The 13457-nt window shown below is 39.3% G+C and overlaps 1 protein-coding gene across 4 annotated transcripts in view; it reads right to left on the bottom strand.

The window, feature by feature from the left end:
* JAKMIP2 (janus kinase and microtubule interacting protein 2) overlaps positions 1–13457 on the bottom strand; it is a 307935-nt gene that overhangs the window by 85679 nt on the left and 208799 nt on the right. For all 4 annotated transcript variants that reach the window (XM_006874497.1, XM_006874499.1, XM_006874498.1 and 1 more), the window contains one exon: positions 3589–4086. In XM_006874497.1, the coding sequence (XP_006874559.1) occupies positions 3589–4086 (498 nt within the window). The remainder of the gene's footprint in view (positions 1–3588; positions 4087–13457) is intronic.

Raw genomic sequence — 13457 nt, 5'->3', positions numbered from 1 at the left:
CAGCTGCTCCGCGGGAGAAAGATGAGGCTTTCTACTCCCGTAAGGATTTACACCCTCGGAAACCCTGTACAGGGTCGCTATGGGTTGGAACCGACTCGACGGCACGTAACAACAACAACAACAATCAGAGTTCTATTGGACTGAAACCTTTTTGCCATCTGTGAACTAGAAGACTATGGAAGTAAATGTAAACAATTATTGAAGAAAGCATAGCCACTGGGCTAGTTCTTCTCATTTCATTACATTTTATGTGAATATTCAAGATAAAGATAGAGAAAAGACACCTAGCAAAACCACTGTTTTTTGTCTCCTTTTAGAAAAGAAGTTTCATTATATACAAGAAATTGTTCCCTATAAACCTTCCTTAGCTGTGCTCTTCGGGATGGGAAAGAACTACATGGCCTTATAGGGTTTTCCACAAATTATCGTGGGGTTCCATTGTGACATCTCTGTCAAAGCTCAGTAGTGACGTAAGTTAAAGACTTCTATTTTTAGGTTTCATTTGTATTACCTTTAATTTTCATGAATCTCATTTTTGAACAACTGTGAGTAGGCATTTGAGAATAATACATTAGTAAAGAATGTGCTGCAACAATGTATGTAGTACACATTACCAACAATAAGAGACATACAAACACACACAAACCAGATGGTCGTTAAGTGCGGCTCATCGTAGTTCGAATGCATCATAAGCAGGGACTACCTGTACTTTGGAGTCCTGGTGTGGTGCTGTGGGTTAATGTACTAGACTGCAAGGTCGGTTTGAAAGGCAAGGCTGGTGGTTCAAGGTCACCAGTAGTTCCTCGGAAACCCTATACAGGGTCACTGAGTTGGAATTGACTTGAAGACACTTATCAACAACAACTTGTACTTACACTGTAAACATTAGTGAGTTATTGCCACGAAGTCACATGAATTAAGTTTTAGGCTGGTATTTGGGAGGACACTGGGCTAATTTCTGCATGATCTTGTAATATCACCTGATTACTGGTGAAGAATCAAAGACTGCTTTGTTTATAGTAAGGAAGAAGCGTTGTTTTCAGTGTCCAACTCCTGTAGGTGATTTGAGACCAGTGCTATTTCTTTACTGTGTAGCACATTCATTTGAGAGACTTGCTCTCTAAGTGCTAAGTGTTATATAATTAAATACAACGCCAGATGCAGTTTTTGATGCACTCTCTATAAAAGAAAGTACTGAGCTATCATCCCCGTGCTATCCATATAATCATCGTCCTCATTACTGTCATATCTGTAATTCATATTATTTTTACTATATTCAAAGTACTAGATATAGAGACATGTGTCATTAAAATAACTACATTAATAAGCTATTACCATATTACAGATAGTGAGTGAAGAGCAAAGGGTTAAAAATTAGTCATAATGATATGCATAAAATGTGGTGTTTAATTATTAATTTATCTTCTGATTCCTGATCTCACTGCTAGCCACTATGTCATCCAGGCGCTAAGATTACCCACCTATTCCTACTATTTGTCAGTGTGATTTCTTTTAGAATATCCAGTAATTACTGTAAAGGTTCTATTGCATACTTGATATGAACATGTAACCTGAACTCAGGATACTGAAAAACTACCAAAGCACCAAATCTTAGATGAGAGGGGGCCATTTTCTAAATAGAATGGCTCCCAACTCTCTCTCATCTAGTTTCAAAACGAAAGCTGAGAGTGGACATAGGAAAAAGGTAAGAAGAGAGAGAAAATGAAGACAATTCTACAAAAATTTCCCATGTTATTTTGTTTGTGCTCAGTTTTTGCACCACTCTTCTGGTGGCTTAACACTTCACACTGCTAATAATAGGAATTTGATGTGTACCCCAGCAACATGCCAGTGAAAGACAGTTATGGAAAACTGAATGCTTATGCTCACAGATTTCCTCACTGAAATCACCAACAAACAAAAATATTCAAGGTGAAGCTTCCTTTTCATTTACATACCTGGTGTCTCCAGAGTACAAGGTCCTGATTCCTTCTTCATCAGCCATTCACTGTCTTTTCAGAAGCCAAAGGCAGGGCAGATAGCATTATGTCTGCACTGGGTTTGGTCTTTATCGTCAACAAGTGCAGTAAAATGAATTGCAGATGAAGAATTCAGAAAGTATGGCAAAGGCAACATTTTACAGTCATGCTGTCTCCCAGTGCAAGGAAAATTACACACATTTAGTTCTTAAAATTTCTGTGGTAATCACTTTTTTTGTGTGAGTGGTAATCACTTTTTAATTAAAATTGAAATTCTAGAGAGATCACCCTAGGAAAATCATTGAGATTCTTTAAAAAAATAAAATAAAATAAACAACTGCTAAAATCTGCAGACACAAGAGTGAAATGGACTCTTTCCTAAGAAAATACTATATTAAGAGAAGCACAGAGTTCCTTCTAAGTGGTGAAAGTTACTTTGATTTACTTTGGCTAAAAAATACGAGTTTAGCAAACATATGTAGATGATCTCAAATGTTTCTTCATCTAAAATAATTGGGCTTGTTCAATCTAGGATATTATAGCTTTCAGAAAATAGTTATCACTGTTTTATTTTTAAGCATGGTGAGACCTATGTGGCTTCTAGTCAGATATGTTAAAAGTAAAAACCGAAGGGTTAAGGTATATCTTAGAACTTGGTAATGGCAATGCAAGTGACTTAGGAAGTATGTTGTTGTTGTGATGTGCCATGGGGTCAGTTCCAACTCATAGCGACCCTGCATAGGGTTTCTGAGGCTATAAATCTTTACAGGAGCAGAAAGCTGAGTCTTTCTCCTGCTTAACAGCTGGTAGTTTTGAACTGCTGACTGTAAGATTAGCATTCTGATTTGTAACCACTACGCTACCAGAGCTTTAGGAAGTATACCTGATTTTAAAATAATGGTCTCTGTTTTGGAGGTTTAAAATGGGGAATAGAAGATATACTTTAAAAATGATTGTGGTCTTACAGGTCTGTGGTATGGCATTGTGGGTTAATGCACCAGACTGCAAAGCCGTTTGAACTGCAAGGTTGGTGGTTCAAGCTCACCAGCTGCTCCTCAGAAACCATATACAGGGTCACTATGGGTCAGACCTGACTCGACAGTACTTAACAACAACAACAATCTAGTTTTCAGATATGGATCCCTGACTGGTGAATCACTCAAGCTATCCCCAGTGGCTTCCATTCTGAGAACTCTGTCAAGTTTTAGGAAGAACTTCCTTTCCCCACATAAAAATACAAAAGCATTTAATAGAGAGGCCAGAGATCATGCTGACATTGGGAGAGTTGGTAATTTGGAATATTACTGAAATCCAGAAAATCGGGGTTAGTGAAGACATACTCTCCTTATGAGTAAGGCTGCGTGAGCAGTTTTTAGGGGAACGGTGACTCAAATCTTTTACACTCTTAATAATGATTTTGCTCTGGGCATGTCTGTCTATCTATGTATTGGTCTTTCTGTTCATTTGCCTACCTACCTTGTATTTTGGATGAGGTACTAGAAGAAAGGTGGAAACTTGACCATGAAACACCATACAACGACTATGAAACACCTGGAAAAGCAAATGCCACAAAGTAATGGCTCTGCTCCAATCTGTCAAGATTACTAACCAGTCTCCGAATATCCCGCTCTGACTCCCACTTGATCTTCGAGATGGCTTCCTGGTGGGACTGATGCTCACTGCGAAGGTCCCCCGCCTTGATTTTATCTGCTTGGATCATATTGCTCAGAGCCTCGTCCACCTGCTTCTTGGCAGTTTTTAGGTCCGTAATTTCCTGTAAGAGCTTAAGGCGCTCTGCATCAAACAGTTTCCGGGCCTCCTCTCGGGCCTCAATGGTGAGCGCTGTCCTTACTTTGTCACTGCTGCCGTCCCGGAGAGCACACAGAGCCGACTTGAGCCTCTGGATCTCTCCATCACGGACCTTCACTGTCCTTGACATTTCCTGCTCGTGCTGTTTGATGAGATTCTCCCGCACAGCCTGCAGCTCCTTCATCTTCTCCTCATGGAGCTTGGCTTTGAGTTCGGTCACCAGGACAGTGTGCTTGCGCTGTTCCAGCTCACGAATTCTCTTTGCTTCTTGAGTCTTCTCTCTTTCAAGCTTCGAAACCTAAAGGCACAGAGGGGAGAGGATGAAAAGAGATGAGCCTCAAAAGGAAAGTGTAATCCCAGGTGGAATATGCAGTTCAGACCAGTGTGATATGCTTCCGATAACTGTGATCTCTTAAATCCTCATCTCTTTTCAAACTCCAGGCCACTGGGGGCTCAGAAGGAACCACAGCCTTAAAGCTGCAAGAATTAGATGCAAAAGGAGGAAATGCCTAAGGGTGTACATCCTTTGTTCAGACAATCATCAGGTACTCTGAGGTCTTATTTCTCTGTGTGTGGTCTGTAAGAAAGCAGCACTGACTAGCCCAGGAACTTGTGAGAAATACACAATCTCAACCACCACCCAGTCCTAAGAATCAAAACGGACATTTTAACAAGATTGCCCTACACATTCAGAGTATCAGAGAAATATTAGTCAAAGATTGCACTTTGGTGTTAAAAATCAATCCAAACCCATTTCGAGTCTAACCATCTCATAATGATCTTATACAAAAGAGAAAACTGGATCCAGAGGGTTTCCACGGCTAAGTGATTACGGTGTTCAACTGTTAACCAAAAGGTTGGTGTTTGAAACCACAGGAGAAAGACAGAGCAGTCTGCTTCCATAAAGATTTACAACCTTGGAAACCATATGGGGCACTTCCACATTGCCCCATGAGTCACTATGAGTCAGAATCAACTCCATGACAACGGCTTTGGTTTTGGTTGGGAATCTTTACAGAAAAAGATAACCACACCATTCTACTATCAAGCAGCTGGTGGGTTCAGACCTTGGAACTTTTGGTTAGCAGATGAGTGCTTAGCTACTTTGTCAACAGGGTTCTTTTCACATGGGTGTGGAAGAGTTGAAAAGAGCTCACCTGTAAAGCTTTCCAAAGCTCACAAGTCTAGCTAGATCCAAATGATAAATGTGGACATCTCAGTAAAGATCATAGTGTGATACGGACTGATAAGTTAGTCCTGGTGTAGGATAGGCACTGGAACACTAACCAAGGTAGAACCACCCCCTAGTGTTTCCAAGGTCAGTGGTTCAAACTCACCAGCTACTCCTCAGAAACTCTATATAGAGTTGCTATGAGTGGGAACTGACTTGATGGCTCTCAACAAGAGCAAGTATTGTGAAATATTTTCTACATATATTTTGGAAGAGAAGCTGATTCTACAAGAGGGGTAGATAAAGAATGAAGACAGGTGATATAGCATCAACTTTTCCTCTCTAAGAAAGAGCAAGCTACTTTAATCCCCAGATTTTACACACCTTCCACTGCCAAAACATGTTTTGCAGTTCATTGAGCCCTCTCTTGTTACAGGAGTTTTATGACCAGTTGCTAAAGAGTTGATTTCAACTCATGGTAACTTCCCAGGAGTCAGTGTAGAACTGTACTCCATGGGGTTTTCAATGACTAATTTTGTAGAAGTAGATTGTTCTTGAAGAAGCCTGTTCTTCAAAGGTGTCCCTGTTGTTGTTGGTAGTGCTGTTGTCAGTTCTGACCTGTAGCGACCCTGTATAGGGTTTCCAAGGAGTAACTGATGGGTTTGAATCACTGATCTTGTGGTTAACAGTCCAGTGCTTATCCTATATTGCCACACCAGGACTCTACGGTACCTCCAGGGGGACTCAAACCTCTAAATCTTTTGGAACGCAGCCAAACATGTTAGCCTGTTTGTACCACTCATAGACTCCTAAAGGTGTTCTGGGACTGTTGCTATTTCTGCATGCTCCATGGAGGTATGTTTGCACCCTGTCCTTCACCTATACTCCTACAAATACTGCAAACATTATAAAGTATTCCTTCTAACCTTTTAATCTTTCAGGGATTTTTGTAAAACTTAATCTTCTGTGTTTCCTTTCATTTCTAGTGCAAATATAGAAAATCTTACAATTTAGCAATATGTTGTTGTGTCAGTTGCGACTCATAGCGACCCTGTATAGGGTTTCCTAGGGGTGGCTGGTGAGTTTAAATTGCGCCAAACATGAGGTTCAAATCAACCTTGCAGTGACCATGATTTATCTGGCTGTGATTCAGTCTCTGATTCCAGAGATCCAGATGGGGCTATGAATTTGTGGTGTGAAAAGCTGGACTGTTCAGTGATCCTGTTCTATTATCCTCCTCCCAGCTCATCTCTGCGGCTTATCTACCGCCGTCTCATTTCTTCTTCTCTTTCTCCCTCTCTTACACACACACACACACACACACACACACAGTAACCTGGTAAAAGGAAATAATTGAGAAGCCCCAGGAGTAATAAATACTTAATTGAGTTATTCTGAGCATCTGCCCTTTGTAAAATGGGCAAATTTTATAAAATAATCATTGAAGGCTTTTTCAGTTGAACAATTTTGTGATTCAACGACCATCCTATTCAAACCTTTCCAATGATAATGTGAAACATGTGAGATTTTACTTACCTTTAAGTGTTTACTTACCTTTAGCTAGAACAATATTTTTTAAACTCACATAACCTTTTACAGTTTTTTTTTTTTTTTCAAAAGACTTGCCGAAACATGCACACAGGCATCCTGTTCTCTGCTCTCACCTCCTGCTTAGGACTGGGGTCCCTTTCTGGACACGGGTTCTCTCGTAATTACAAGAGCTATGCTGCCCATTGTAGGAGCCACTAGTCACATTTATCATGTAGAATGTGGCAAACCTAAACTGAGAATTCTGTAAGTATAAAATACACACCAGATTTCAAAAACAATATGACGTTAATATAAAATATTTCTTTAATAAAATTTTTAGCAGCTAAGCGTAGTGGTTACAAATCGGGCTGCGTATGCGAACTGCAAGGTCAGCAGTTTGAAACTACTAGCTGTTCTGCAGGACAAAAATGAGGCTTTCTACTCTCGTAAAGATTTACAACCTCGGAAACCCTGTACAGGGTCACTATGAGTCAGAACTGACTCCATGGCACATAACAACAAACAACAAGGATCGGTAACCTCAAAGCCAGCAGTTCGAAATTACCAGAAGTTATGCAGGACAAAGATGAGGCTTTCTGCTCCCACAAAGATTTACAGCCTCAGAAACACTAAGCAGAGTTGTGAGTCAGAACTGACTCCAGGGCACACCACCACCATAGTTAGTTTAGGTGTTGCTAAGTTGATTTCAACTCAAAGTGACCCCATGTGACATGATAGAACAGTCCCAATGAATTTTCTAAGCGGTCATCTTTCTGGGAGGCATCCTAGTAATGCTGTGGGATAAGCACTAGATTGCCAATTTCAAGGTCCACCGTTCCAACCCAACAGCTAAGGGAGAAAGATGCGATATTCAGTCCTGTAAAAATTATAGCCTCAGAAACCTTACAGAGGGTCACTAAGAGTTGGAATTGACTTGATGGCATTTGCGTTAATCTTTACGGCAGCAGATTGCCAAATTTTTTCCCATGGAGCCACCAGGTGGGTCCAAACTGCCAACCTTTCAGTTAGTCCATAAACACCTAACTGTCGGGCCACCAGAGCTCCTTTATATTGAATACATGTTGAAATTATAATATTTTGATTAATTAGGTTTAGTAGACTTTATTATTAAAATTAATCCTATTCCTTTTAACTTAAAAATAAAAACTGTTGCTACAAGAAATTTTAAGACCACATAGATGGCTCATATTTGTACCTATCCTTACACAAGAGGTTTCAGAAAGTTTGTGGAAAAATGAAATTAACAGATAATGGATTTTTTTCCATGGATTTTTCTGAAGTCCCCTTATATTTCTATTGGGCAGTGTTACATTAACATGCCTGTAGGTTTATGGGAAATGCACCCAGCTTTCCGGACACTACTGTAGATATTCTCTTAACAAAGCCCAGTTTTCATCTTATTTACCTACTTTTTCAAGAACCATCAAGGACCCCTAAAGCTGTGCAGTAAAACCCCAACTCCTTAGCTTCATCTTCCATCTCTCAGCCGTGGTGCTATTCCCTACCACATCCTGACATTCTGTACCTATGTGTCTACAATTCCTTCTTCCTGAACTACCTCTCCCTCAGCTCCACTCTTCAGGATCATCTCATTCTCTATGGAGTCCTGATGTGACACTATGGGATAAAGCATTGGACCACAAGTTCATTTTAATCACAAGGTCGGCAGTTCAAACTCACCAGCCACTCCTTGGAAATTCTAGACAGGGTCACTATGAGTCAGAACCAACTCGACAGCACACACCAGCAGCAACATTCTTTATGAATCACTTGATGTCACCCTTTCCTGTCCCACTGCCCCTGGTCACTCAGGACAAAGTTAATTTCTCCTTCCTTAGTCTTCTCGACACACTTGGATAACATTCCCTTACTGATCCTTTTCACATTTTTCTTTATGTTATGCTTTTTTGCATACATGTCTGTTTGTCCTCACCTCTTTTCCTATTCCTATCCCTGACTGGAAACTTTCCTGACTGGAAACTTCTTGATGATCATCTCTGAGCCTTGTTCATCTTTGTGTAGCCAGTGGTTCCTAGCAGAAAACATGATAAGTATCCGAAAGACATGTGTGAAATTAAAGAATGTATAACAGCTTAGGACATGTTATCAGGTGGAACCAGTTTCTGGAGAAGAACATCATGCTTGGTAAAGTGGAGGGTCAACAAATAAAAAAAAAAGAGTAAGACCCCCAATGAGATGGACTGACAGTGGCAGCAGCAATGGGTTCAAACACAACAACAATTGTGAGGATGGCGCAGGATCAGGCAGGGCTTTGTTCTGTTGTGCATAGTGTTGCTATGACTCAGAACCAACCAGATGACACCTACAAACAACAACACTAAGTTTCTCTGGCTAGCCCCCCTAACCAGACCTTGGAATAATATACCATGTCATGTAGTTTAGAGAACACAGGCTGGGGAAAGTTACATTGACTCAAATAACTTGGTAGATACTCAGCAAATGCTTTACAATTCACCTTCAAATTTGGCAGGTTATATTTACAGTAGGCATTTGGACTTTACCATGACCAAGAAGCTTTTCAGGAAACAAGTTATTAAGGGAAATGTCATCAATTCTCCCTGGAACAACGAAAAACTGTACTGAAAATGGACCAAGGGTAAGAAGGTCTGGGTGCTATGTCTAGGAAAGTCACTTGACCCTTCTTAGGATTCTGAATACACTTAAAAATCACCTAAACAGGGATATTTTCAGAAGTAGATAATGCATGCCAAACTTGCTTAAAATTAAAATTCTAAGAGATGAAAGGGAATTTTATTATTGGGCATAAGGGGAATTACTCATTTATCTTTAAGTCACAAACATTCAGTTCTCAGTGGGTAGATTTTTAGTGATGGTCCCAGAACTCTGAACTACATACAAAAGAATATTTAGAAAGTTCGAAGGCTTACATTCAGTGGAATTTGTAATAGAACCAAGAAATGTAGTGTTTTCTGATCTGCAGCTGCCAGCCAATCCCAGGGCGGACAACTTGGGCATGACAGAGTGGATGAAGGATCAGAGGAGCATTCCCACTGCAGAGTTCTGACTGATCCTCATAGTTAAAGTTGTGGACATACTTTTTTTTTTCTTTTTTTCTGTTCATTGGTCTCTTGCTGGCTGAACACCTCCACTCTGGTGACTAGAAGGGGTACCTGATGAGTGGACACCACCCTCCACCCTTAGAGGGTTCTACTACTCATGTGTGCAGATGCAAAAACCACTAAGGAGGAAGACACTGCTTAAAACCAACAACGGCAACAGCCAGCCCTGATCTGTTTATCACTAGGAAAAAGTCATGAATGGGGGTTGTGGAGTGAAAGAGATACAGACTAAAATGGAAACAGGTCAAAATTTAAATTCTGAGGTACATCATAATGGCCAACAGTAACATCTTGAAATTTCTCAGGCAGTCTTGAAGGCAAGAAATTGAGAGAAGGGCATTAAAGTCATACTCATATTTTGCTATATATTTCTGTTTCTTTTCTGTGATTATAGACTATAGTATCCAATCTGGTGTTTTTGTTGTTGTTGTTGTTTTGCTGTTGGTGTTTTGGAGTTTTTTTGTCCCGCTTTTAACTTCAGGGTTTTTTTCTCTCCCTACATTACCCAAAAAGAGACTGCAATTGAGGTCATATAGCCAAGCTACAATCACACACTATAAAATCTTACCATTCAGGCAAGATCCAATATCAGCTTCTATACACCAGCTAGACAGCCAAAATCTGCTACAGTTACTCTGAGTTGAGTAATAAGAAAAGTGAAAATAGAAGCCCATCTCCTGATCACATCTACCTGGAGGCAAACAGAAAGTATAATAACACGTACACATACATTCATCTAATTACTGACAACACACCTAATTATTGAAGATGCCCAAGAAACAACTGACCATATCGGGACATGTCCAAAAACAAGATAGAATAACTAAGACAAATGAGCTGAGGTAGACCTAGACTTCACATTGGAAGAAGCACAGGCTTTGGGACTGCTTGAGCAGGAATTCAGGCGAATATCGAGTTGCATCCAAACATTCCACAAAGGGATTGAGAAAAATAAGGAAGAAGTCAGGAAAGTGCTACAGGAACAATCAAATAAGATAGAACATTGAAAACAATTCAAAATCTGAAAAGATTAATAATAAAATATCAGAAATGGACAACACACTGAAAAGACAAAGGAGTACAAAGAACTGAAGAGATGGAAGCCAGAACCATTTAGCTAGAAGATAAATCTCTCAATGCTTCTAAAATAGAAGAGCAAGCAGAAAAAATAAATCAGAAGAAAGTCTAAGATTCATATAGGACAACATGAAGAGGAATAACTTAAGAAGTATTAGCATTTCAGAACAGGAAGAATCACACAAGTACAAGGAAGAAATAGTTGAAGAACTCCTGGAAGAAAATGTCCCTAACCTCCTGAAAAACAAAAATAGAAGCACTCAAGAAGCTCAACGAATCCCAGGAAGGATAGACCACAAAAGAATATCACCAAGATATATTATAGCAAAGCTCTCCAAAATCAAAGACAAGGAGAGAATTCTGAAGCATCTAGGGAAAAGAGAAGTGTTACTTACAAAGGCAAGCAAATCAGAATAAGCTCTGATCTCTCAACAGAAACCATGTAGGCAAGAAGGCAATTGGGAAATATATATAAAACCCTGAAAAAAACACTGTCAACCAAGAATTGTTTATCCACCAAAGCTGTCAATCAAATACATCAGTGTAATCCAAACATTCCAGGATAAATAGAAGCTAAGGGATTTTGTCAAAGTCAACCCAGTACTTCAAAACATCCTAAAGTGAGTTCTTGAATTGAGAACAAAAAAAAAGAACAGACAACAACCAGAGACGGACAAACGTGGCAGCACCACACAGAACTCAACTGACAGATGGAAGAGTCCAGAAGAGAACAAAACTATAAGAATGAATTCAGAGGGTATGGGAGGTCAGCCTATGATCAAAATAATTACAATGTGAAAGAAGGTAAAAACATAAGAACAGAGATCTAGGTGATGATGAGGTCAGGCAGAGTGCAGGATAAAATAGACTGATTTAAATGGAGCCAAACATTAATAGAACATAGGGTAACCTCAAAGAAAATTAATACTTCACAACATACCAACAAAATGAAAATCCAAGAACACGGAAACTTTAATGCTATGAAAAAAACTGACAAGAAAAAACACAAGAAACTTGAACTCAGCACAGGAAGGCATGCAGAACAAAGAAACCAGCAGCAACACACAAAAAACCAAACATAATAATAGCAATTAATTCATATCTATCAATAATTACACTGAATTTCAATGAAATAAATGCATCAGTTAAGAGACAGAGAGTGGCAGAATGGATAAGAAACAAGATCCTTCTATATGCTATCTGCAAGAGACACACCTTAGAAACAAAGACAAAAACAAATTAAAAGTTAAAGGATGGAAAAAAATATATACCAAGCTAATTGCAATAAAAAATGAGCAGGAGTGGCAATACTAATCTCTGATCAAATAAACTTTAAGCTAAAAACCAGCACAAGAGATAAAGATGGACGTTATCTCCTAATAAAAGGCTCAATTGAACAAGATAACATAACCATAATAAATATCTACGTTCCCTATGAAAGAGCTCCAAAATATATAAATAGATTTGAAGAAAGAAATAGGCAAATCTACAATAATAGTGGCAGATTTTAATACACCACTTTCAAAAAAGGATAGAACAACCAGAAAGAAACTCGACAAAGACACAGAAGAACTAAACAACACAATCAGCTACTGGACTTCTATGTACACAGCATTAAATCCAACAACAGCACAATACACATTCTTTTCCAGGGCATGTGGAACTTTCTCCAGAATAGAACATGTGTTAGGCCACAAAACAAATCTCCATAAATTTACAAACATCAAAATACTACAAAGCATCATCTCAGACCGCAATGCTATCAAATTAGAAACCAACAATAGGAAGACCAAGAAAATAAAGTTGAAATACATGGAAACCGAATAATACTCTGCTGAAAAGCAACTGGGTAGTAGAAGAAATAAAATGTGAATCCATAAAGTTCAGGGAAACAAATGAGAATGAAAACACAACATACCAAAACCAATTAAATGGGCACAGAATATGAACAGATACTTCACCAAGGAAGAGATTTGGGCAGCCAACATGAAGAAATGTTCATGATCATTAGCCAATAGAGGGATGTAAATCAAAACAACAATGATACATCATCTCACATCAGCAATCATAACAAAGTTCAAAAAAGCAGAGGTCAATAAATGCTGGCGAGGATGTGGAGAGACTGGGACCCGCCTACATTTCTGGTGGGATTGCAAAATGGTCCAACCACTCTGGAAAACAGTATGGTGCTTCCTCAGGAAGTTAGAAATAGAAAAAGCTTATGATCCAGCAATTCCTCTACTTCATATATATCCATAAGAAATACTAACCATAACCGGAGTAGATACATTCACACCAATGTTCATAGCAGCACTATTCACAATAGCAAAAAGATGGAGACAGTCTGAGTCCCTATCAATGAAAGACTGTTTTTGTTAAGTGCTGTCAAGTCTATTCTGACCCATAGCGACCCTGTACAGGGTTTCCGAGGCTGTAGTTCTTTACGAGAGCAGACAGCCTTATCTTTCTCCTGCGGAACCACTGGTAGTTTCAAACTGCCGACCTTGAGGTTCGCAGCCCGATTCGTAACCACTACGCTACCAGAGCTCCTTATCAATGAAAGGTAGAATGGATAAACAAACTTTGGTACATACACACAATGGAATATTATGCTACCTTGAAGAATAACAAGGAAGCTGCAAGTCCCTGCATAACATGGATGAACCTTGAGGATATTATGCTGAGTGAAATTAGTAAGTCACAAAAGGACAAATATTGTATAAGACCATTACTGTAAACGCTTAAGAAAAGATACCCATACTAAAAGGA

This window comes from Chrysochloris asiatica, unplaced genomic scaffold, assembly GCF_000296735.1.
Source record: "Chrysochloris asiatica unplaced genomic scaffold, ChrAsi1.0 scaffold00280, whole genome shotgun sequence".
NCBI classification, from domain to species: Eukaryota; Metazoa; Chordata; class Mammalia; order Afrosoricida; family Chrysochloridae; genus Chrysochloris; species Chrysochloris asiatica.
The sequence above is the reverse complement of the archived record's forward strand: the minus strand, read 5'-3'. Positions and strand labels throughout refer to the sequence as shown.